This window comes from Rissa tridactyla, chromosome 3 (genome assembly GCF_028500815.1).
Source record: "Rissa tridactyla isolate bRisTri1 chromosome 3, bRisTri1.patW.cur.20221130, whole genome shotgun sequence".
NCBI lineage: Eukaryota > Metazoa > Chordata > Aves > Charadriiformes > Laridae > Rissa > Rissa tridactyla.
The window spans coordinates 64266858-64293203 of NC_071468.1; the positions used below are offsets into that span (position 1 = coordinate 64266858).

The window sequence follows — 26346 nt, forward strand, 5'->3', positions numbered from 1 at the left end:
TTTTCCTGGTATTCAGCTGTGTTTCTGAAGAGACTTGTTTTAGTGAAATCAATCAGAAATGCAGCTTCTGCTTAACGGCCTCTGTGCCCCTCAGCCATGGGGCTGCTAGGCTGCTTCACGGTATTAAGGCTTCCTGTGTGTTCAACCGTGGTGTAACATGTAAGGTTCAGTAAGTGTACTTAGAGAAGTTTGGAAAGTGTATATGCTTTATCTACAATTAAAATCACAAATGTGGTCAGTCCTCCTTTTTTCTTTGCGGCACTTGAGCAGTTTGTTCAGTACACAGTGCTGGTAATATCTTTTGGTACCATGAATAGGTTTTATTGCCGAAGCAGTATTTTGATCTGAAGGTGGTAGGTTAATGTCACTGCAACTATTTGCATGCTGGAATGCTTTATTTTATACACCACCTTCACCAGGTAGTAGAGTATTAATAATTTTCACTGACCCGGATAGTTAATAAAAATAGAAAGGTATCAATTATTTGAAAAATCTTTTATACTGTCTGATTGACGCAACTTTGGAAGCTCAAGTTACTCTTGGACTTGCTGGCTACTTTAAATTAAATTTTTGCTATGTAGTTTTCATGTATTCAACTTTTTTCCAATCTCTGTTTTTCAGATGTAAAAATGCAATACGTTTGAAAAATACCTTTTAATCTTTTCAGGTATTACACTGTTAATTATAAAAATGTTTTTTTCTGATACTTAGTTTCATTTGCCTTAAGGTTGCTCCTTCTTTCCGCTCTATGATAGCTGTTCAGCAGGAACAAAGTAGTGCAGCACTGTGTGAGCTCCAGAGCGAGGGATCTAAGAAAACATGTGAACCTATTCCAGAGGAGAAAAAGGAGCCAATTAAATGGACAAGATTGCCTGGACAAGTGAAGTGTTTTTATTTGCTTATTAAAGAAAAATAATGTAAAGACATACTATCTTTTTATAACTTTATTTTTATTACATAAGTATTATGAAGCAAGTCATTCATTAAAGCAAATTAAATAGTACACAAAATACAAAACATAGGGAACTCTCAGAAATAATAGAGGATACTTAGGTTCTTACCAAATGTAGGTGATTTAATAATTTTTTCCCAGAAGAGTCAGGTATTTTTATCTCCAGAATTCTCTAGGAATTTGAAAGAATAGGGCTATTCAAGTAGTGGAAATAAGACAGGAAACCAGTTCTCAGATTTCAGCTTGATTGGAAATATATTTTCTTGTTTGATTTTTTTTTTTTCTTTTTTCTTCTTCCCTCAGTTGAAGTCTTTTTTTTTTTTTTTTCACAGTATAACAGAATTACAAAGGAACTTTCATTAAAGAACCTTATTAAGAAGGTTCTTGCCACCTTCATCCTAACTTCTAGATCACTGTATCTAATGGAAATTAGCAATCATAAAAAGGGAATGTTTTTGCAACTACATATAGAATGTCCCTGCAATGATTTCATATTTTTCTGTAGATTGGTGTTTGTGTCAGCTCATGGTTCTATAAAAATTTGAATAATAAAAGATTTGTTAGCAAAGAATGTTGATTTTTTTTTTTTTTTTGGTGCCAGACTGTAGTCCTTTACACAGATACTTTCAAAAAGAACACTTAAATACACACAGACTTAATTTTATTTCCCAGTAATGTTTGCTAATAATAAAATAGGAAAGAATAGACAAGACTGTTTTTACAATGGAAATTTTCTTATAAAGAATGGAAGTATACCTAAACGGTGTATTTATGTTAATTTTCATTACTTTTCAGAAAGTTGCCATTCTGAAAAAAACTCTGTAATAAAAACCAAGAGAAATATGATCCTAAGAATGTTTGCCTACCATCATCAAATAAAATGTGGCAGCTCATTTATTCTTAGACTAGTCTATATCCATATTGAAGAACTTTAGTAGCAACGATGAAGTATTTTGTGATGTGCTGTCTTGTGCAAAAGTTTCAGTAAGGTTAGCATTATGTGGCATGTCTATTTGCCAAAGAATATTCCATAGAATTATGAAATATTTGATATATTAATTAAATATGAAATTAGTTTTAGATGTGAATTGTAACTACATGACCTGTAAATAAAAGAAGTTTCTTTTGAGCTGTTTGAATTATTGATTCAACATTGTAATGTTTTATTTTAGAGAGAGGTTAATAAGCAGAAGAAGGCTTAACTGCGTATATAGAATGGATTGGTTTGGGTTGGAAGGGACCTTAAAGATCACCTTGTTCCAACCCCCAATATAGTTTCTAAGAAGATATGTTTACCTTTATTCTGAAGTAAACAGTGTATATTCAATTATTTCATAAGTAGATCTATTTTTATACTTTTAAATGCATATGAATCTGTTTATGCTCATTTTTCATTCGTAAAGGTAAATCAGGTTTAGGTTAAATAATCACATAACTACTCTGGATATTTTAGTTACCCTTAAACTTTGCATTTAGTTCTGAAGAAAAAGCCCTTGCCTGAAAAAGAGGAAATATTTTGGGAGAGAGGAAGGGGGACTATAATACCTGTGCAATTCTTTGAAATGTTTCATCTCCAGTTATGTTTTTAAAAAAATCAAGAATTGAAATACAGATGAGGAATGCTAAAGGTGATTTGGTAGACCAAAGCTTTGATTGTCTGTAGTTAGTCTTCTGAGTTCACACTGCAATCATTAAGTTACAAAAAGTTGTGCTTGGACTCCTTAAACAATCTTGACTTACAGTCTAACTCTACAGCTTATATTATTGATGATAGTCATCATTAAGCACTTCTTAAGATTAAGGAAATTATTTCAAATTTAAATTTTCTTAGGTGTTTAAAACTAGTTGTCTGTAATAATGAGGCAGAAACGAATATACAAACTAGATGTGGCCTAAGTTATGCAGCAGAACTGCCTCTGTTTATAAGGTTGAACTTTTTGTTAAATTCCCTTAAGATGTTAGTAGCTTTTAAAAACTTATGCATGACAAGAACTAAGAATGTGTTTTAAGCATTGAGTAGTTAATATTCATAACTGTGAAATCCCAATTCTTACCTGAAAAGCTAGGTTTGCCGCATACCGAACAAGCATCTGTTTTCACTGCGAGGTGGAGATATGGGCTGTCTCTGTATTTGTTTCTCTCATGATGGGAAAACACTGGCAGCAGCATGTGCAGGAAGGAATGGCTATCCCATTCTTTGTAAGTTAAAAACTTGTTTTGTTGGGTTTTTGTCATATAACTCACATAGTTTGAAATTAAAGGGCAAAAGTTGTATTTCTAAATTGTGTTTTGTAAATTGTTCTGTGCATGAAAGAGCATTGAGGAAAATGCTCTTTCTGTGTTAATAGGGCTGGAATTTGCTTTTCATACGTGGTAATCTATATACAGTTTGGTATGAAATCACACTATTTTGGTGCAGAGGTCTAATGGAACTACTAAAACAGTTTGCAAAAGGAACATATTTTCTGATAATAAGGTTCTAAGTGAAATAGCTTCTCCAGCCTTCCACCACATGCTTTTTGTGTACGTTTTTCTCATAACCTGTCATGAAAATTAGATACTTGGAATGCTGTCATCTCCAGACTGACTGCTGGAGTCTGCTGTCTTCTATGGTCTAGTTTGGTTGGAACTATAAATCTTCCTTATTACTCAAACTTGGAGCTGCTTCTTCACAGTAGCCTTAACTGCATAGTTCTTAAACCCTATGTAAGAATTTTGAGATTTAGAGAGAATAGTATTTCAAGTGTGCACAAAGTAAATTTTTTAAATGCAATGAACAGTAAATCTAGATTCTCTTATTACACAGCCCCAGAAAATGATCTCTGTGTTAATCTGGTTTAAATATTGGTTGGTTAGCTGTCAAAACAAATTAAAAAACAAAATTCCTAATCTGGTTCTAATAATTAAAAGCAAGTAGGCTGTTTCTTAAGGGTTAAGACACTTGTGACATCCATGAACCACTAGATGGAAGTATATGCTTACTGTCTATGCATATCTAGCAACTATTTGATCTTGTTCTCTGAAAATGATAAAGAAAATTAGTTGACTTTTGCTAGCAGAAACTTGGCCCAAGATTAGACTAAACTTTGCACAATAATTGCATATTATTGATTGTAAATACTTAAAAAAATTTTATTTTTCCATTTCGACTTCACTAGTGTATGAAATTCCTTCTGGACAGTTTCTGAGAGAATTTTATGGTCACCTTAACATAGTGTATGATCTTTGTTGGTCAAAAGACGATCAATACCTTCTTACTGCATCCTCTGATGGCACTGTCAGGTCAGTATGATGAAGTTGTTCTGGCAGATAGCATCAAGCATAAAAGAAAGTGGTCGAGTTTCATTTCTTACTAAAAGATGTGCTATAATGTTTTAATTAAAGATTTTAGTGCAGTGTGACACGCTATAATATTATAAAAAATATTATGGAGTTAATCACTTACACTATATTTACTATATTAGATTCTAATATATATGTATTTGAGATGACAGCTTTTCCAAGCTTTCCAGCTGTAATGTCTAAATCTACAGTGCAGAAAAAAAAAAAAAGACTTTGTATTTCCAAAAGTCACTGAGACAGTTGCAGTATTCTATCCTTGGAGAAACTGTGGTATTATGAATGCAGTATTAAGTTTGCAAATTTGAACATGAGGCAGGAAACTGAAAATTTAAGATTCAAGTAACATGTATAAATTGGCTGCACTGTACATATATATGTAACTTTAATTTTTTTTGTACACGTTTAAATAATTCAACTTAAATTGCTGTAAATGTAATTTGGTAGTATTATTTCTGAGACTGAAAGTGTACGCATTTTCCTCTACAATTTAAAAGTGTACTTCAACGCAGTGTTAATGTTAAAATACTAATCTGTTTGAGGTTTAAAAGCAGAACCCTCAAAACTGTAGAAAAACATGAAAGTATGGTTGTGACACGGCGTAATTTTATTACGAGCAACTTCATGGGTTTTCATAGGGCTTTTTTTTTTTTTAGCTCTTCAGATCCCTATCTCTTGTTTCTGTTATGCAACTCAGTAATGCTACAGGCAGTTGCATAATTAAAATGCCAGAAGAATTGTTAAATGATATATTGTATGTGTGGAACTGTTTTCTTTTTTTTTTTTTGCTTATATGTAGGAAAAAATATTTTAACAGCTTGTCCCATGTTTTTGCTTTTTATTTGGAAGCAGATTAAATAATTTTTTTTATATTGAAGTAAATATCAATTTCAGTCATTTATGCTACCTGTAAGAAGGCCCAGCTGTTCCTCAGTTCTTGAATTTGTGGCAGCAAGTTGAAACTGTAGTGGTCTGTCTCCTTTTCTGTGTACTATGCGTAGTCACTGTACAAGTTGTTAGTTCCTGTATTTATTGGCCATTGCCTTAAGCTCCTTAAAAAGTCTCAGTTTAGGCAAGGAGTTTCTTCTTTATCCCTTTCATATCGGGAGCATTTTGCCATTGAAACATGGTAGAACTGAAGGATGAGGACCAAAAGGCACCCCATTGCTTTGAAGTTGTCATCAGTTTATGACCTGGGTTATATCTCAGACTGTGTTCTAAGGCAACTTGAAGGGAAATGTAGGAACTAATGTGAATCCTTCTTTATATAGTGTTTTGTATGTTATCCTTGAGCCTTCCCAAGCTTTGTGAGCATTATTTGTGAGCAATAAATTAACCTTTATGTTGTTAGAGCAAAACCATTCTAAAAGATTGAGGTGCTGGTGCAGGTCTAGGGAAGGTCAATGAAGCTGGTGAGGGGTCTGTAGCACAAGTCTTATGAGGAGCAGCTGAGGGAGCTGGGGTTGTTTAGCCTGGAGAAAAGGAGGCTGAGGGGAGACCTTATCGCTCTCTACAACTACCTGAAAGGAGGTTGTAGAGAGGTGGCGGTCGATCTCTTCTCCCAAGTAATAGGCAATATGACAAGAGGAAATGGCCTCAAGTTGCACCAGGGGAGGTTTAGACTGGATATTAAGGAAAATTCTTACACCGAAAGGGTTATTAAGCATTGGAACAGGCTGCCCAGGGAAGCGGTTGAGGCACCATCCCTGGAGGTATTTAAAAGACGGGTAGGCATAGTGCTTAGAGATATGGTTTAGTGATGGTTTTTCTCAGAGTTAGGTTGATGGTTGGGCTTGATGATCTGAAAGGTCCCTTCCAACCTAGGCGATTCTATGACTCCTTGTTACCTTTGCACATTAATCGCTATACACTAAGGGATTGCAATTTTGTAATGAACACACCTCAGAGTAAGCTTACAATTCTTCAGTAGCCACCGGAAGTAGTGACCCCACCTGGAAGGGTGGCACTCAAACAACTAAATTCCATATTGTAACTGACCGCTCTCTGAAATGTGCTACCCACATGTATTTCATGATCCAGGTATCATTCCATTCTTTATGTACTCATCTTTGGGGAAGGCTCAATAATAAAGTATATTAGCATCAAACGAAAAACACATCCTAAGCAAAATCTGATCTTACAGCTATGGGTGGTGAAGGATAGGAAATAGATGAATAGTAAGAACTGAATTTATGTGAAGAAAACATCCTTGAGATCACAATCACTGTGTGGTAGGTAATTGTTCTTTTAAAACTTTCTGGGGTTTTATTTATATTTAGAGGTCCTAGGTGTTCCTTTGTGGTTTTTTTGTTCTGACTGTTTTGTGTTTTGTTTTTTTTTTTTTTAAACGGGTGATACCCCACAAGGTCTTAACAATTTGTTTATCACTCCTGAAAAAAGGAAACTGGATCCATTCTATGGAATTCTTTATGCGTGTTTTTAAATGTGCAAAATATCCACTAAATGAGTAATTAGTCATGAATTTACTTTGAAGACAGAGTACTATGTAAAGTAGTAAATGTATCTTAATTCTTGTTAGAAAGTACCATATTAAGGGATTAAATATAGGTGAAATAAAGTGGTAGGATAAACAGGTGGCGTTAAGTGTTTCAAGCATTTGCCTCTAAAACCACTAGCACAAAATATGGCATCAGTTATACCTGTGTGTGTGATTGCTTTCTACAGTAGATATCCTAACATGCTTTCATTTTAGAATGTGGAAAATAGAAATTGAGGCGGCATCTGCAGTGAGAGTTTTCCCTCATCCTTCGTTTGTTTACACTGCAAAGTACCACCCAATTGCTGACTCCTTGGTCGTGACAGGATGTTACGACTCAGTGATTAGAATCTGGAATGCAAATGTGAAAGAAATCCATGGGCAGCTGCTACAGGAGCTTGATGGTCACAAAAGTTTCATCAACACGCTTTGTTTTGATGCAGAAGGTATGTATTTAGTGTTACTTTTTTCAAATAGTCTTCAGTTGAAGACCAGCTTGAGTGTTACTAGTGTGCTTTATTTCATAGAGGCAATGTGAAATGCTATAATAGAATAGTTGTAGCTGTGTTTGCAGTTAATATGTTAGTGTGATGCCTTATTTGGACGAACACAAAGGGACACAATCTCTGATACAAATTGAGAGTAATCAGAAAAGGTAAGTGTAGAAAGGACAGGCAAACAAATGTGTAGTGATCAGGCAGTGTCGACTGGAAAAATTTTGGTCATAGTTTAGTTTTCATTGTTTCTGTAACTAGTAATTGTTAGTTAGCTATCGTTTTGTACATACTGCAGCAAAACTTAGCAGAATATAAAGCACAGATGCTACTGTTCAGAGGAGACAAATGGATCAGGATGCAGGTGAAAAGTCTAGCAGTTTGTGTAGAGAGGTAAATTGGAAAAAAGTCAGGTTTGGCTAAAGAAGTAGGGGGATGAATTATGAGCTAACTTAAAAGCAGAAGCAGGAAATCTGAAACCGGCTTCTAGAGAACTCACAGAACAGAACATCAGAACAGGAGATTGCATGATCAGAACAGTAGCAAAGACAGCTCCACCATATTGTCATTCAAACTTATCAACTCTATATAAAGATAAAAAAAATGAGGTAGCAGTAGTTATATTGTGAAAAGTTTAATGCTAGGCTGAAGAAGTGGGAAGGTGATGAGCTTTTCAACATCGACAGAGTTTGGGAAAAACTGAGAGAAAAGGACAGAGATTTGACCACTGTGAATAATGTTAACTGGTAGGTGAACAGCTGAAAGTGAGTGAGAGAGATGTACTGACATGCACTAGTGGAGAGTGGGAAGAATTGAAGGTGGGTGAATGAATAAGATACTTGGAAGTGTTTGACTTTTTCTGGTATTAGTTACATCGTTAGTAATTAGGTGGTTCCTTTTTTGAGGTATTCACAGGAGTAGGTACTATAAAGAGGAAAGAGTTGTGTTTTTATAAAGAGTAAGTATTTGTGCTTAATTTAAGAACAACTGTTGGAAAACAATATTTGTTCTTGTTCAAGATGCTCTCAGTGACTGTATAGGTAAGCATTGGGCTATCGTGTGAAGTTCAGTCAGCCATAAAAGCTCATTTTTTGCTGGTTCTAGAATATAAGAAAAAATGAAAAAAAAAAAAAAAAACATGAATATTCAGCACGCCAGTACATGACTTATGTGCTGAATCCAAATCTATTGCATCAACTTATGTTATGGAGTATGAGTGAAAGAGAGGCAAGAATTTGTGCTAGCCTATTCACAAAAATAATAGGAAAAAAGTTTCTTGTTCATACACCCTTGTCTATATTTGTTCTTTGTGGTGGTATTCTACTTATAAGACGTTATTATTTCACAGGGCTCCACATGTTCTCAGGAGATAGTTCAGGACTGATAATAGTTTGGGATACACCTGTCAAAGGAAGTTCTCAACACATGTTTCAACACTGGAGGGTTAATAAGGTATACAGGTTTCTTAAACTAGCATTGTAATTTTTATGTGAACTGTTCCAAATCTAGTCATTTATACATCTTATACATTAACTTTTGTTTAACTGAAAAGGTGTGTTTGCTTTAAATAACAGTACGAAAGAGCTGATAGAACATGCTGTAATTCACTGACAAAATTTTTTAATCATTTTGCAACTTCCATTTTTTATATATAAAACATGAAAATGCTTGAGGTTTAATAGCACTGTATTAACAGATAAATGTTAACGCATTAGCTTTGTTCTCTAGAAACAATAAAATAGGCTTTACAAATTATCGTTGTTCATACCTTAGAGGCCTAATGTTCAGTTAGCATTTCTGTCATCAGCTGTGTTTCAGAAGTTCAGAGTCATGGTAGAATCTGCCTTGTGGTTGTGAAAAGTTGATTGCCTAGGATGTAATGCCTTAATACAGGAACAAACTTTTTCCTTAACCAAATAGAATGAAGTGGGCAGATGTGTAATGCCAGAGAAAAATGAATAATAATGTGTAAAAACCTGAGTTTTAAAACAAAGTTAAGTTGTTTTTTTTTTTGCTGTATTTTCCTTCTTTCTGTAGGAAATAAGAGAAAATGATATTAAAGGAACACCAATAAATCATTTGGAGGTGCATCCAAATGGAAGGCGTTTATTAATCCATGCCAAAGATAGTACCCTGAGAATCATGGATCTCAGAATGTAAGTAGATTGTTGGTGACAAGTGCGTGTTTCCTTTTTGGTTTAAAGTTTACTTGAGGAAATAAAGTGCCATAAAAATATTGAATGTATAGTTGTGAGAACAAAGATGTCCTAATAATCCAGGATAGCAATACTAGAGTTAGGAAATGGTTTCAAAACACTACTGTGTTACAGACCTTTTGTGTGATATTGGGTAAGTCTTTTAGAATAGAATATCCAAAAATAACTAGATTACTTCGGAGATCAAGGTGGCATGAAGAAGACACTAGTTTCCTAAAGATTGAATTCGCTTTTAAAAATGCAATCTGTGCCTGAAAATAACTTTGAAATTGTAACATTTATTTTTGCATTAGTTTCTTATTGTTAAGACTCTGGGAATAGTATTTTGATGATAAAATGGAATGAAGATTGTTATAAATACTGAAATATGCAGTGATGTAGGTATTATGGTATATTAAGCAGGCAGTGATATATTTTTAACTTAGTTTTTGATGATTTTCTGATTTTTAATAGTTGTGATTGTGATTCTTTAATAATAAACTACAATAAAAAACAAGGCAATTACAGAATCACTTGAGTCATTGAGGTTGGAGACTGTCCAGTCCAACCCCAATAATCAAAGCATGACAGCATGTTATTCAGCGCTTTGTCCACTTGGGTTTTGAATATCTCAAAGGATGGAGAGTCTACAACTTCTGTGAGCAACATGTTCTAGTGTTTGTTCATCCTCAAAGTAAAAGAAGTTTATTCTTAATTTTAAATGGAATATCCTATATTTCAATTTGTGTCCATTCCCCCTTGTCCTTTCACTGGGAGAAACTGAGAAGAGTCTTACTCCTATCAGTTACACACATTGATAAGATGCACCTGAACACTGTCTTTTGGAAAATCACATTAAAGACATAAATGCTCCTTCTAAATAATTGTGCCTAATTTCATGGGTCCCCTTCCTTGCCTCACCACACAAAAAAATCAAAGGTCCCTGGTGTTCTATGTGAAATTACTTGGGGAAAATACCTCTTTATGCTCTCATAGCATAAGAAACTATGTTCTTTTAGAGTATGCTTTATTACATAGATATACTGTCTCAGGAAATCTCACTCTTAAATGAAATATTGGGTTGGATGTTTGAACTAGCTGAAGACTTTCCAGTCTTATAGTGCACTCTTCATCTTTTACTGTAAATGATAAATTATAATGAACATGCTAGAAGGCTAAACTATTCACTCAGTTGAAGCATGAAATATGTGTATAATAGAGGGAACCAGATAGTGCTCTTCTATCGGTACCATTCCTGAAAAGTGCAGAGAGTATTAATTAGAGAAAAATGGACATGCATATCGATCTCAAAGAAAGGGTTAATATGGTGTGCAATTTCACAATTATTAAGCTAGTTTATCTGTAGGGACACACCATCTCCTTCTACGTCCCACACCCTTGGCCATGTATTCCTAGCATTTGATTTTTATCTGCTCTAGAGATCTCTTGATGCAGTGTAATTCAGATCGGTGAACTGATCCGACTAAAAATCAGACTACAAATACAAATGATTAATTTTCATTTTAATCAACTATCTGATCTAACTCATCTGATAGCTGCCCAAACACCAGAGAAGAAATGAGGGAGAGCCTGGGAAAAAAAGGGTGGAGAGGACAACAGCAGGACTGCTGCTTTGACCGCAGCCCACAGTTACATTGGCTTAAGTCTATCAATAAACCACAGGGTCAGATACCCAGCAGTGATAATTGTACACGTCACCATTAACTGTTCATTCCCTGCATGAGAAAAGAGGGGGTGGAGGTCACAGATCAACACAATTCACTTTGACAGCTAGTTGTTCTTAACTTTCCTCTTTCAACTTGCTTTTTTGATCTTTTGGATAATGCTGTTGTCCTGTCACTCAGGTATGTGACCAGGGATTTGATTTTGGTTCAGACCTCTCCTTAGGGTTTCATGTGCAGGTTAGTTTTACATCTTGCAGAGCTCTTCTACATGACTTCTCAGAGATACTATCTGTCTTATTCACACAGCTCAAACTCTTACTTGGGCTATTACGGTCTTGCGCTGTGATCATTAAAGCATCCTTTTCCCTTGCTTGCCAAATAGAATTGTATCTAAGGTATGTTTATTCAGAGTATTTGTTAAAAATAGTTTTCCTCTCTCATTAACTGCATTGCACTTCTCCCAGCATACCTCCACTGTTTCTGCAGTAACACATTTGCAAAATTACTGTCTACTGTCTTTGAGGGCTGTCATGGCCTATTGCCATTCTTGCATCGAATTCTGTATCTTAGTATTACTGCTGTGTTAGTCTCCATTTTGATCTTTCCTATCACTTTCCAAGCTGTACCTCATGTTTAAGATAGCCTCTTACAGGCTGGCTTATGCTTTAAATCCTTTTGCAGATTCTCTTTTATTTGATGCCTACAAACTCTTTGAAAGTAGTTCATTAGTAGGTCGTTATTACTACGCTGCCCAGTAGTGTTTTACTGAAAAAAGATTAGGATACCTAAGTAGCACAGTAATATTAAAAATTTCAATGTTAACAGTAAATCAACATTGATGTCTGAAATTTGGTGATTCTACTGTTGCTTTTCTATCCAAAGAGACGTTAGTCTGAAGAGCTAAAGAGAACTGCTCATTAAATTTAAGCACTACTGGGATGTAATCAAGCTCAGGGAGTGTAATAAAAACTTTTTTGGTAGAGCTTGGAGTAATAGTGCCAATTTTCCGATTTTTTTGCAAAGCCCAGGATCAAGAAAATGCAAATTACTACATCTATATCCGTTCTGTAGATCTGAGTGTTTCTATTTTCTATTGAGAGACGAGGATGTACACTTTGATGTATAATTTCAGGTGCGTTATGAAAGCCAGGGGAAAGAAAGGGCTGCACTCTGCAAAAGGTGGGTGCCTGCATACCTATTTGGGATGCAAGGTGTATTCATTTTTCTGAGAAATAAAGAGGGGGACTGACACACAAAAAGTTAGATTTTTTTCTATCCTGAAAGTATCTGCTACATTTGCAAACTATTCTTTATCTTTAGCTTGGCTACGAAGAAATACATAGGTGCCACAAATTACAGAGAAAAGATTCACAGCACCTTAACACCTTGTGGTACGTTCCTGTTTTCTGGAAGTGAAGACGGAAAGGCTTATGTTTGGAATCCAGAAACAGGTAACTAATTATTTTATGGTCTTATGCCAGGTTGTCGAAACTGAGGGGGAAAGGGTTTTGTAAGCTTTATTGAAACACTTTTGATGTGGAATAAAACTTCAGTAAGATGTTCTTAAATCTTGAAGCCTTAGCTTCACCTTTTAAATAGCTATTATTAATGTCCAAGATTTAATTCTATAGAGGAAATTAATAGGCAGAGGTAGCATTTGTAATATCCAGCAGGAATGGAGCACCTTAAGCTCAGCTTTAGTCAAATCAGTCTTTCTGTTGCGGTTTTTGGATTTGGGAATTAGGCTTTTGTTGAGAACCACTTCATCTGTTTCCCAAGGGTGATTGGAGACTCTGAATATTTTTGGCCTTTGGAATATAAGATTTCTTCACGAATTATTCCGCATGAGTTTCAAAGTAGCTACCAAAATCTTTCTGGAAAGTGCTAAGCAAATGTAAGATAAAGACTTTGTCATCCTTGTTGTACAGTGAGGTAAAAGGGACAGAAATAACAGTAGAACATTGGAGAATACACTTTTTGGTTTTGATGACATTGTGTTCTGTCTCTAATTATGATCTAAATAATTTCTTTAAAGGAAGATGTAAATATTTTAAAGCTGGCAGCTAACCAACAGTTCTGTTTTGAATTTCTTTCTGCATTTCTATCTGTATTAGCTTACATCTATGCCACTACATAATTTGTCTGAAATAATAAAAGTAAAAGGAGGGAGAAAATTTGTTAGTACTATGTTTTCACCAAGCTTTGTCTGTTGCTTACACACTGTACTTGCATTCATAAAGCCATAAGCTGAAGAGCTAATTTTATTTATTATTTTTTTAAATAATTTTGTGCTCAACTTTCGCTCCTATTGTCAGTATTATATAACTGAAATCCACAACTAAGATAGCAATCTGGCAAAATGCAAGCACAAACAAATACTGTGGAACGCCACCTTTCCAGAACTTGCTTATCAGAATAAGAGAACTCAGCTGACCTGATGCATCCTCTGGGGTTTCCTGCAGCTATTGCTACAGCACTAACTTTTCTGACTTATTGAATAACTTAAAAGCATGCAATATTTTTTGTCTTATGCCAAATATTACTTTTAAATAAGGAAATGGACTAAGAAATATTTATTTACAGTGGCAGTCACCACACTGTGAAATATAAGCTTTTACCAACTCTTACTTTTCTGTACCAAATATGTTTCCGTGGTGTTAATAAACATATTTCACTTCTGTAGGGGATCAAGTGGCCGTATATTCTGAACTCTCCTTTACATCTCCACTTCGTGATGTTGCCTTTCATCCACATGAACACATGGTGTCATTTTGTGCCTTTGGTCAAAACCAGCCAATACTTGTATACATTTATGATTATAAAGGTACAGTACAAATTTTCTTGATACACGCCTGTAAATATTTTATTTTTAGAAGTGATTTGCTAGTGTTTGTACTTCTTTTGAAGGGAAAAGAAAACAGTCATTTGGTGATAATGATCTCTTTATCCTGGGAGATATCAAAACCCAACTGGACTGACCCTGAGCAACCTGCTCTAGGTGACACTGCTTTGAGCAGAGGCTTAGGCCTAGCCAATCGCCAGAGGTCCCTTGCAACCTCAAGTTTAAATGTGTCATGATGACATGTCAAGTATGTCATCCTGTGTGATTCTTACACCACTTTATCATATATAGGCAGCATCATATAAATATTTGAAAGTCCTTTTTCAGTGTCAAGGTGGATTATGGAGCCAGAAAATACTATCATTCTGAAAATCAATGAACAACTTAATATAAATCTCATTATATTGTGCTGGCTATGTTACAAAACAATGTTAAGGAGCTGTATAGAAATCAATTAATATGAGAGAGTATAGATTGTTTTAATAAACAAGTATTATGTCTGTAGTGTGATTATGTGAGAGACACGTTTATTCCTCATGTTAAAGAAAAGATAGGGATAAATGCTAGCTTTGAATTTTTGATATACAGGATAAAATTCAGACTGTTCTTTTGGGCTTTTCTGATGTTGTTTTTGAAGTTAGCTTTAGCACTCTCATTGTTTCAATTAAGGACATTGTTTCAGATGTTGTATCTAGACAGTAGATAATGTTAATACAAATTGTGCAATAAATTTAGCCTATCTCTAACAGATTTTTGTTTGAATTATGTTTGCAGTGAACATAGTTTTATAAAGCTAATCCTGGCTTTATACATTTGCTTTCTAAATAACATGTACTAATGAGATTACTCATATCAAATCTCACAGTTTTGGTTATTTGTTGAACTGGTTGACTCTTACAGGAAAATAAAGTGGAATGACTTTACAATAGATATTCAGTGCTAAACTTCAACCCAGTAAGATATCTGCATTCTAGAAAGCAATGGAAATTTTTTTGGGTGAAGGATTTCTTTAAAATTTTTTGACTATTCAGCAGACAATGAGTCTTTAAAAAGCTAATAGGGTAGTTTAATATATATGTGTGTGTGTGTATTTAGAGATCACACAGATATCACACTGGTAGTTATTTGTATCATCCGACTGCTTAACTAAGCCACTGGTGACAGTAAGATTTTGCATAGGTTGTGGTCTTTTCTACATTGTATGTTAGTAACTGTTTGTTCCTTTTTTGGTTAAAAGCACACACTTTGCTTTCAGAAGATAGCCTTACTGTCTTAGTGTTGAAAGAGTTAATCATATAGTAATACTAATTTTAGTCACTGAAACAGTTTTTAAGACTCCAACAGTTTGAGTTTTACATACACCAACAGTGTATGTTGTCCATTATATATTGTTGTAAAAATATACACTGTTGTCCAGTGTATATTTATGAATATCCTGGACAAAACTTTCATGAAGAATTCTTTTAACCTTTGTTGGCTTGAAACCACAGTACAGAAAATTGCAAAAGTCAGACAATTTGTTTAAATGACAGTGAGCACAACTTTCATCAAAAGTATCCTATTCTAGAGCAGGCTACCTCCTAAGGATGCCTCCTGTGCCTGTACATGTATCTAGCAACTTCTGAAATTCTATTGAAGTATAAGTTCACTTGAACTACGCTAGAAAAAATGTGAAATGTACGTAGTAAAATAGCTGACTTGAACTCAGTGCAAGCTATATAACTTTCTTGCTGTTGAAAACATTCTTTCCTTCTTTTCTCCCACCCCCACCCCTGCCCCCCCAATATTTATGCATGGAGAATAACATTGTTTATAAGCAATAAAAAAAAAATATCTGATTCTGTGTGAGAGGTTACTGAACACAGATACTAGAAGGGAGACATTGTGATCAGGAAGATTTAAGGGGGAAAAGGGGTAGTATGGGGAAAACTTCATGTCATTTTCAGATTTTTCTCTATAGCACTAATAGTATGTGTTTCACTGAAGACACGTCTGGCAAAATGACAGTGATCACTCAAATACTTTTTTTCCCCCATGGCAATGTAAAGCTTCACCTGACACACTGATATTGGTTATTTCTACAGTTGCTCAACAGGAAGCTGAACTTGTAAAAGACCTCAGTTTATCACTTACCACAGCTGCACCAAGAGGGCCACAGGTTTTAAGCAGTTTGTCTGAAATTCCTTTACAAAAAAGTTCAGTGATGTCTCCGGCAGATCAGTTTGTCAGTGTTGCAAGAGCATCAATGAGAATGCAGAAGGTGAAACAAAAACTTGATTCTGTTATGGTAAGTCAAATGTAATTAATTTCCAGAATCATATAGTCTTTTCAGCCAAAGTTCATATTCTCGAACTGGTAACAAAATATATGTATGTGGTCTTGGGATCCGTTCTTCAGAAATGAATACATCTCTCACTAATATTACTCCACCTGTAAGTGGCTCTTTAGAAGAGATTAATTGCATGAAAGTGAGTTATTTTTGTTTATCAAGTATTGATGACAAGGGATGTTTTCTGTCAAGGCCCATTGCCATTCATATGACTTTCTCCATAGATCATTATGGCTGAGCTTTAGAAAAGTATCTCTTTGTTTTAATTTATTTCTATTAATTTTTAGAATTGTATGCTGCAGGGGTTTTGTAGTTGGGGGGCTGCAGGGCTGACGTGTGTGGGAGGAGATCATGGACTGCCCTGTGCTGGGCACAGCCATTTCCAGCCAGCCCCGTGAAGGACAATATGCATCCACTGCACAACTGAAATTGGAACCAAACAGAAGAGCACGTGGCACCTCTGTGAAAAATATTTAAGAAAGGTCAGTAGCTATGAGGGACAGGAGACACCAGAGCACAGGAGGAAACGCAAAAAACACGTCAGGAGGCACAAGTGGATATACAGGAGGAGGGATGTGAGGAAGCACAGAAGTGATGGAGACGACACAAAACGATGCACAGGTGGAGATACAGGGGGAGATAATGGAGTAGGCATGAAGGGAAAGGTAGGAGGAGATGTGTGAGGATACACAAAAGAAAACACAGGAGGTGGTATGACTCCAAAGGGACTGCAGCCCTTGGAGGAATCCATGCTGGACAGGTATAATCCCCAAGGGGATTTCAGCAGGTGGAGGACCCAGAGTAAAGTGGCTGAAAAGAGTAAGAAACAAGGACAAGCAAACAGAGCAAGCCACTATGCACTAACTCCACTCTCCTGCACCACCCATGGCCTTACCAGAGGGACTGAGTGTAACATAATGGTAAAAGCAAGGAGACTGGGGACTAGGAAGGAGGAGAGAGAAGTGTCTGAAGCAAAGTTGAGACAAAGAGGGAGAAAAAGTATTTTCTTTGCATGTTTGTTTATTTGTCTTGTTTCTTAATGGCCAAATCAGTAATTAAAGCTTTTGTAATTAGCAATAAATTTAATTAAGGGAAATTCCTCAACTTGAGACAATTTTGCGTGCAGCAAGAATATTCCTGAATAGTGCTGTGCAGTTATAATTACTGTTCACAATTACATGAACTGCATTTGGGTTTGCGCTTAATTGTTTTTCATTTTTAAGTACTTTTGAGTACGTATAGATTTAATTTTTTTAATGTAATTTAAGACTTTGTCTGCATTAACAAGTAGTGAAGCACAAAAGAAGCATGTGAGTAGGTGAAGGTAGTTGTTGCTGAGGATGCTGTAGCTACTCTCATCGTGCTTTAAGGGTTTTGCTTTGGATTAAATCTAGTATGGTTCCCTGGCCTGGACATCCCCGTTAGGCCTGTGCTTTAAAACTGTCCAAAAGAAAGTGATCCCACAGTCCTTTGCTTTCTGGACCGTGAGCTCCCAGTGGACTCCTTTATGAAATGCCACACTGTAATTCACATGGATAATGGTAGCACGTTGCCGCTGCCTCTACAATTGCGTGTGGCCTCACATAAGGAAGCAAGCCATGTTTCTGTCCTCTGCTTATTTTGTTCCTGCTCATCTACAAGTAAGCCCTAGTGCCTTCAAGTTGTTCATCAGTCAGAGAGACACACCATATGGAGAGAATGGAGCAAGTAATCTTATGTCTGGTAAGACATTCCAGAAGAAGTTATTTTTACTCTTCTGGGTGCCTTATCACCTAACGAAGAAGACAGGGATAATGAATTTGTGGGAGTCTATCATTGCAGCTGTTTAGCCCTGATCAGCTAGGGATTCTGGGCTGTGAGAGACAAATCTGGTTTAGCAGAACCATAGAGCTAGGTGAAATAGGTATGCCTACTATGTTTGAGAGAATAACTTTCAGCTACTGGCGTTTTGTAACCCTAGACTCCCATTACTCAATAACCAGTTTGGGGTGAGTAAGTCCACTGTGAGCAGAGTCATGATCAATGGACAGCATCCTCCAAACCCTCTGCCCATGGACCATGTATATGGGAGATGTCAGAAAGATCATCTGAGTCTTCTCACTGTGTGGGTTTCCAAACAGTATGGGATGGCACAGTTGAAAGTGACCACATTGCCTGATGTCAGTCGCAGAGCAATGATGCTTATTAAAACTAAGAGTGCTTCTTTGCAGGGCTTTATGAACCACCAAGACATTGGGAGGAGATTTCTTTCCATTGAAAGGACTCTTGATACTCATCTTTTAAGCAATCCAACATGAGGCTCAGGGGACAGTAATACCTCCTTTCCAAGCAGGGATAGGATAATTTCTTGCATGTGGGTGTGCAGTATTGTCTTCCTGCATTATCAGAGATTCTGGACAGTCCCAGCAACGTAACAACACTAAAACTTAAAATTTCTACTAATTTGTAATTGGGAATTACAGCTTTGGATGCATATGCATTAACATGTGTGCAGCTGCCTTTTTCTTGTGCAAAATGATGCACGTAAGTAAGTTCAGTCTTTGCTGGAAAGCTTATTAGAATGCGTACTCACATAAATGCTTTGCTAAAGTGTTTGTCAAAGTTGTTGCTCAGCTGCATAGGTGAGAATGTGATAATACATCTGGATACAGACAAGTGAAAACGGAGAAAGGAGTCTTTATTAAGCCACTCATAGGGTGGCAGGTTGCCCTGTGATAAGGATGGAATATGAAATTCCAAATGAGAACGCAGGTATTATCTTGTGTGTATTTATCTGTCAGGGAAAAATAAAGAGGAACTGGAGGCTTTCTACTGGTCTTTTTGTCATGTTTGCATGCCAGTGCCTTGTCACAGACACATAGCGATTACCACACTGGGACAAGCATGTTAGCAGCATACCCTGTAGACAGTAAACGTGGCCTGAGGTTGCGCCTGGGGTCATGTTTTATGAGGCAAAGGCACTGGAGCCTCCAAACAGCAGATTTGCCAACACAGGGGTCTCTCACTTCAGTGTATGTGAACTTAACCAGCAGTGACTAGTGGATATAAAATCAACTTGTAAGTACAAAGTTTGGAGGTCTGCATCTTAGATGTATCATTTGAAAATGTAGTGTGAATATATTAAAAATTGTTTTAAACTAGATAGAAATAGAGAATATTCTGATCCTGTATGACCCTGGCTTTTTTGTGTTGTGACCAGTGCCCCCTTTCCAGGTCCATTTAGAACCAATGTTATTTTCTTTATGTTTTTCTTCTTTGCTACCTAAACAAGAACCTAAATGAATGATAGAGGAAGATTCTTTTCTTCTCTTTTTTCCGCTACAACATTACCATTCTTGTTAGCCCAGAAAACGTGTAATTAGAACCAAGAGTTGAATATTGGGCTAAAGCTTTAGTAATTCACAAAAGCCAGGACTTTTTTTTACAAAAGGTGAATATAAATTTCTCTATGAAACCAGAATGCAGAATTGGCTTCTTTACCACTAGAGAAATTACAGTACAGTGAATCTTGGCAGCAGTTATTATTTACCTCTGCCTCAAGGAACTAGTACTAATGTACGTTTCTATTCACAGAAGTTTTTGGTAGGGAAGCACTTAACCCATCTCTAGTCACAGAAAGAGCTCTTAAGTGCTTCTGATTCGGTGTTACTATTTATGTATTTAATATTTCACTTCCACCTGGCAATCAAAATACCTGTTTGTAACTTTGCATAACAAAGGGGTGATATATGTCATGTAGATATGGGGAGAAGGGCTTCTTTTAAAGGCATAATATCCTAGCTCTGAAATTGTGATTTTTAGATGTCAAAACTTTCATGCTGTAATTTGAAGGATTAAAAAACCTTTTTAGTGCTTAAGGACAGAATGTGTATATATATATATACTCTTGTACTTGTCCTGGAATCAATTATATGTTGGCTGCCTCATCTCTTAATATGTGCATACTTCTAAATTAATTAAAAGTATGTTTGGCTTTTCCAGTCTTCACTTTGCAATGCATTTCTGGAAAATGTTATTAAAAGGTTATCAAAGTGGTTACCAAAATTCTGATACTCAGACGGTTTTAAGTGCAATATTAGACAAGTAGAATGTAAAAGTATTCTTTCCTATGTACAGAACTACTTACAACTGTTCAAAATTTTTTTGTCCTTTGAGTGTATTTATTACTATGCCACAACTCATTAAGAGAGTAGGTACTGTGAGAGAATCCAGAAGCTTATACCTCGGATTGCATCAAATGTACTCAACTTTCATCGTTAAGCTCTGTGACTATAAATTATGGTCATATATGATGCTTTGGTACAGTATACAACAAATACTGTATTGTGTAGTCCTTCCAGATGGTCTCCTTTTAGAATTTAATTGAGGTGCAAAATATATCTTGTTGTGTGAAAACAAAACAGAATTTAAAGCCGCTGCTTTTCAGAAAAAACATGCAACCTTTTTAGTGAACATAGTACCAGTATCATGTTTATATCTAAGCCATCAAGTGGAAGAAGCTGGAAACTTGTCCTTTTGTCTGCAAAAAAGACCTAGAGGCAGAGCTGAATGCCAAAGTGGTGTGTATTTTTAATGTTACCATTATCAAGTCTTGCAAGAATCTCTCTTCCAGATCCTCTTGGCTTTGGTAGATTCTGAAATGTCATGCTTGGCTTCTGGGTTTTAGTGCAGGTTGGGAAGAGAAGAGTTCTATAGTAATTTACTAAGATGGAAAACTGAAGGGTTGTAATATATTAAGTACTGAGGACTCCTGTTAAAAAATCACGGGCAAAAATGTTCACAGAATTGGCAAAGTACAAGGTGATGCTGCAGTGTCTCTGCAGGCTGAAGTAGCTTTTTCACTTGACCATGCCTGCAATACAAAGTTCTTATCTAGAAACTGTCAGAGGAGGTACTGATATTCTGTAATCTTATCTGTCATATGTATAAGAATTTTGCAGTATTTTTAAAGCCTCTCTTTTTCACTGTGTAACACATATGTGAACACATAGAATTGTCTTAAGTTTCTCTTGTTTTTTCCCAAAGAAAACTTGGCAAATGAATAGGAAGCCAATTTTTTTATACTGTGTATACCACAGATGAACAAAAAAAAAAAAAAGGAAAAAAAGCACTTAATTTTATTTCTTGGTAAAAACAAAACTGTAGCTGAATAGTTTTTAGGTAACCATAACTAAGATGCATTCCAAACTGAATATGAGGAGGATGCTTGTGTGTTTCTACTTAGGAAATCCAGGATGAGCCCATATATTCAACACTGTAATTACTTCTGGACACCCCTTCTGAAAAAGAATGCAGTAAAATGAGCAGAGGCTCAAACAAGAGTAACACAAATGCCAAGAGCTGTTGAGGAGTTTGCATGTACCAGGAATAACGTGACTAGAGCTTCTTGGCTTTGCAGGTTGTGCCGTTGGAGATGAGTGAAAGTTGTGACAGAAATATAATAAATCATGAACAGTACTGGAAAAAATATTGTATCTCACATCTGAAGTGGGTACATGCACTGAAGTTACATACACAGAGTGACACAGAGTGCTGTGAAGGCCAGAAGTGTACATGGGTTCACAGAGATTTGGGGCAAGTTTGTAAAGGAGATATTCAGCAAAAGCTATTGGCCGGATGAACCGTGGTTACTGCCAGCTGATGCTCAAGATGTTCATAAAATGTTGAGTGATGAAAGTGGAAGGGCCCATAGGAGAAAGATCGCTCTAAACTTATGCACCGTATCTATTACAGTTTACTGTTGAAAAACATGAGGATGGATCTTTGATCTAACACAGCATAATTATTCTTATGTTATGGAGCATATATGTAATATGTGTAAAACTTATACTGACAAGTGTGTGTCGTTATCATGTTATTTATGAGTGGGTTGTGTGGTAATTCTCCGTAAGAGTTACTAATGTTCTTTTCATTACATCAGATTAGTAAATAATATATAAAATCTGCTAAAAGGGCAGTTAAATTTTAAAGTGTTTAAGGTTACTTTTCTTCCAGTTTGCTTTTATAGTGATTTCAAGTCAGATCCATATGGCCCACTGCATGATAGGTTTGGGGTTTAGTTTATTGGTTATCATATTAGTGGATAACCTGATCGTGTAAAGTAGGCAGTCATTTTTCTGATGACCTATGCAATACATTCCACTGGATTGAGGGCTTTTAAATTAAGTAGGTGCTTGTCAGTAGTGCTGTATACTTCTTCCTACTCTTCAGAATGCTAGGAAACGATTTTCTTACTCTGGGAATTTCTGTTGCAACTATTAATTTAGACATAGCTACTCCCAGCTGCGTACTTATAAAGATGTGTTTCATAAGCCATGGTGGAAGCACTTTTGAATTTGAAACACTGTAACCCTGTGCATTTCATTTACTTACAAAATTTTCCTATACATGTTTTTCCTGTTTGCCAAGCAGATACTGTTGAATCACTGTGATTGAATAAAGTGATTGTTGATTTGAAATGGCTGAAGTATTATTAGAAGCTTTATATAGGTAGAATAATTAATATCATATGAAAGTTTTGTCAGAATTTTACTTTGTATGTCTTTAAGAAATAGTTTGTTATAAAGTAAGGTTTTGCAAATTGTAATGAATTTTCCTTGTCAATTCATTATATTTGCCAGTTTTAGTTAAGTTGCCTGTGTTAGGAAAAAGTTGAACAAATAGCTATTTCTTTCTTTATACTTTTAAAGTCAATGAGGAATTGTGTGCATCTTTTGTTGGTTACACAGATTCCTATTATTGTAGGGAGTCATTAAAATTTTACTGTGAATATGGATTTTAAATCTGCATGCTTTCAGCCTTTAGTCAAGTCAGGTAAGTGACTTGTATGAATCTAGTTAGAGTATCAGGACAGCAATACTTGCACAGCAGTGGTCTTTCATCTGTGCTGTAAGCACTGGATATCCGTCTTTAATTTTTACTGAATATTTGCTGAGAGAATAGAGGTGTAAAGTAGAAATAACAAGCTGCAGTCAGCTGTGACAGAAGATATTGTTCCACTTTTTCAACACTATTATTTCTGTCAATGGCTTATGTTTTATATAAAGGGTTTGTCAGACACGAGAAATAAATTGCATCCTTTTTTTAGCATATAACTATATCCATCATAATAATTTTATCAGAGGGTAAAATAAGATGGTGTTAAGTATTTTTAATGTGTGTGAATTGTACTGATTGGTCCTTTAATTTTATTTCCAGTTTTACCATCTTAGTTTTCTTGCCATAAGCGTTCGTACAGTATTAAGGAAAAGTTACTCACTTTGTTTTCTCCCTGCTGAACAAAGTAAGCAGGGACATCTGAGTAATATTATGTTTATTCAATTCATATTTTAGAGCTAGATTCACTCATGCTGGTAAAAGACAGCAAATTATATTTCCTTGTGCCAGCTGGCTTATTGTCACCAAGGTCTGGAGAAAGCAGCTTTTATTAAGAACTTTTTATGAAGGAAATACCATAAATGTGCACTGAATCAATTAATTTAATAACATTGTTGACAACTTTTTTTATTAATGGTTAGTGGGGCTGTGATAGAGTTTCTTACGTGTTGGGTGCAGAAAGGAACATGTCCTAATGTCCTGGCTAATCAGAGTAAGAGGACTGTAGGGAGCATCAAGGGAACATGTGATTCAGACAAACAAAGTATTTACGGTTTGGTTTTGCATATGTGTAATGGGATGATATCTTATTTTAGCTGTCTTTGTTTTTCCCATTTAGTCTAGAAGTTACTTAGGAGCATAATACATTAGTCTCTAAGTGATTGTAGTACGCTTACCGCAATAGAATCCCAGCCTTTGTTGGAGTCCTCCTAACACTACTGTCATAGAAATGATTGCATTTTCACGTAGATGTAAACTTGATTCAAACTTGCATTGCAAATTTAAAAGCTGTAGTACTGTACTCCTACTTTAAGCATTATTGCCTATGTACTTTCTCCTAGCATTGAGGAAAAATAGCAGAATTTGTGTTTTGTTTTTATTTCAAATTCAATTGTCAACTGTTAAATTCTTCAGAATCCATGGTTTAATGACGTTTTTAAACTGTCTTTAAAAACAGTGTCCTAGAGGGCTAAAGTTTTCAAAGCCCAAAACTAAAAGAATAAGAGGTCATATAGAGCTGGCCAACTTGATTTGACTTGCAAGTATACATGGAAATGTCGATTATATTGGTTGCAAAGGTCATAAAATTGCAGTCTCAGGAAAAAAGAGAAATTGTTATTGTCAGCTCGTCAAGTCCTGCATTATTCTGTTTTTTGTCTCATGCAATTTACTTTTAATGTGAAAAATAGTTCCACTGAAAATGTGTATTTGCATAATTTGCATAGAGCTGCCCTAACACAAAAAAGAAAGTGCAAATCAGCTTTGTTTAAACTTGGCAAAAATTGTGTAGGTATCTTTTTTTCACTACAAAAGCTACATGGATGTTATAACTCTTAGTTTTACTCAATTCAGGATAGTAGTAAACTGTGTCTTTGATAAAGCTGTGGTTTGCACATGAAGCAAGCGGAGACTGTTGTGAAAAATAAGTAGATTGATGGTTGGCTATCTTAGCCAACTTTGCTCGTTGTTGTAAAGGTATTTAGCAATGCCTTCCCACAGCATGCATTTCAAAAAAAATGATTGCTTCACTCTGTTCCGTAGGTAGTCTATGTCTGTTTGTTAGAGAAGAATTAATTATTCTTCATCTGGAAAAAGTTCTGCTGAATCATTAGTCCTCACTTACGAGCCGAGGGGTTCCTTCTGTTATAACATTGTGGGGTTTTCCCCTATTTGGGCCTTCTGTAGATTTAAATAATATTTAAGAGCTAATGGCAGAAAGATCATAAAAACTCTGATTTTGTGTTTACTTTGGATGGGCAGGTTTTTTTTTATAGCTCACCTGCGCTGAGCTGCACTTCCATTAAGGGGAAGAATGAAACGCTCCAGTAAGACTGCTTAAATTTAAAACTTCCTCTTGAATCTCTCTTATGAAAATGTCTTTTATCTTGTTATTAAAGACTTGGAGAGGAAGCAAGAGTTGTAAGATAGAACTTAGTTTGCATTTTAAAAAGGCCAATTTTTCTTAAATCTTCAGGAGCATACATTCAGTCTTCTAACGTATGTGCCGGTTGCATTTGATTTCAAACCATGCTATTTGTCATGTATAATGAGAGTATTTGGGTAATTCAGCAGGAAAATAAAGAGAAGGGGATTAAATGCTCTAAAGGAATAATTTACATGCAGAGTTCCATATCTCTCTATAATTCATTCAAGCACAACAATCAAGGCAAGTTTCTCCTGATACTTATTTTCCCCTCCATGATGAATCAGGAAAGTGTCTGTTGAGTGCTCGTTTTGAGTAGTTTGCTCTGTGTTTAGTTTGATTTCAAAAGGCTACTGTATTCAACCTGCCTTCATTCCCTGCCAGGATCTGAAACCAACTTTTTGATCGCAAATTTGAAAGAGAATTCTAAAAAGGTTTCATGAGAATGCTTGACTGGAAAACATACGTTTGTATCACTGATGATGTAGTGTGCACTCAGCAAGAAATTCATGCAGGGAGGAGATCTTCTCATTTGTCTTATTGCAGAAGGGCTCTCACTAGAGCTAACCGTGCATAAAAAGAAGACGAAACACTGGGAAGCTGAGCTCAACACATTGGCAGAACAGATTATTTTTATGTGTTCCAGTAAACACATACCTAGTGGCTTTCCACCATATTTGTGTGTATCAGAGAAAGCTTTATATTAATGAAACTTAGTCACTTGCATATGTAATATAAGAAAAACAGATTGATTTTGTTGTTGGTCAGAAAAACAGGCCTCTCCATTCTGCTTACATTTCACAATTAGTGTTTTCTAACATTCTGTTAAATTTGTACATGGCAGTAAAATCTAGCTTGTTTAATGTTTTGGGGGTTTTTTTAATCATGTTCAATGGTTGATCTGATTTTCTGTCTCGCTTTTCTGTCTGGCCGGTTTTGGAGTATAGTCATTATGATTGCGCACAGTTGCTGAGACAGCGCTTGACTAGTAAAA

At 35.7% G+C, this 26346-nt stretch overlaps 1 protein-coding gene across 10 annotated transcripts in view; it reads left to right on the plus strand.

Moving 5' to 3' along the window:
- Positions 1 to 26346, plus strand: part of AHI1 (Abelson helper integration site 1) — a 94564-nt gene that overhangs the window by 20147 nt on the left and 48071 nt on the right. For all 10 annotated transcript variants that reach the window (XR_008465363.1, XR_008465362.1, XM_054194961.1 and 7 more), the window contains exons 10-18: positions 728 to 880; positions 3019 to 3151; positions 4111 to 4234; positions 7005 to 7234; positions 8631 to 8734; positions 9320 to 9438; positions 12483 to 12613; positions 13846 to 13986; positions 16089 to 16291. Coding sequence is in view for 8 of the 10 variants with exons in the window: in XM_054194961.1 (XP_054050936.1) it covers positions 728 to 880; positions 3019 to 3151; positions 4111 to 4234; positions 7005 to 7234; positions 8631 to 8734; positions 9320 to 9438; positions 12483 to 12613; positions 13846 to 13986; positions 16089 to 16291 (1338 nt within the window). In the remaining 2 variants the exon portion in view is untranslated. The remainder of the gene's footprint in view (positions 1 to 727; positions 881 to 3018; positions 3152 to 4110; positions 4235 to 7004; positions 7235 to 8630; positions 8735 to 9319; positions 9439 to 12482; positions 12614 to 13845; positions 13987 to 16088; positions 16292 to 26346) is intronic.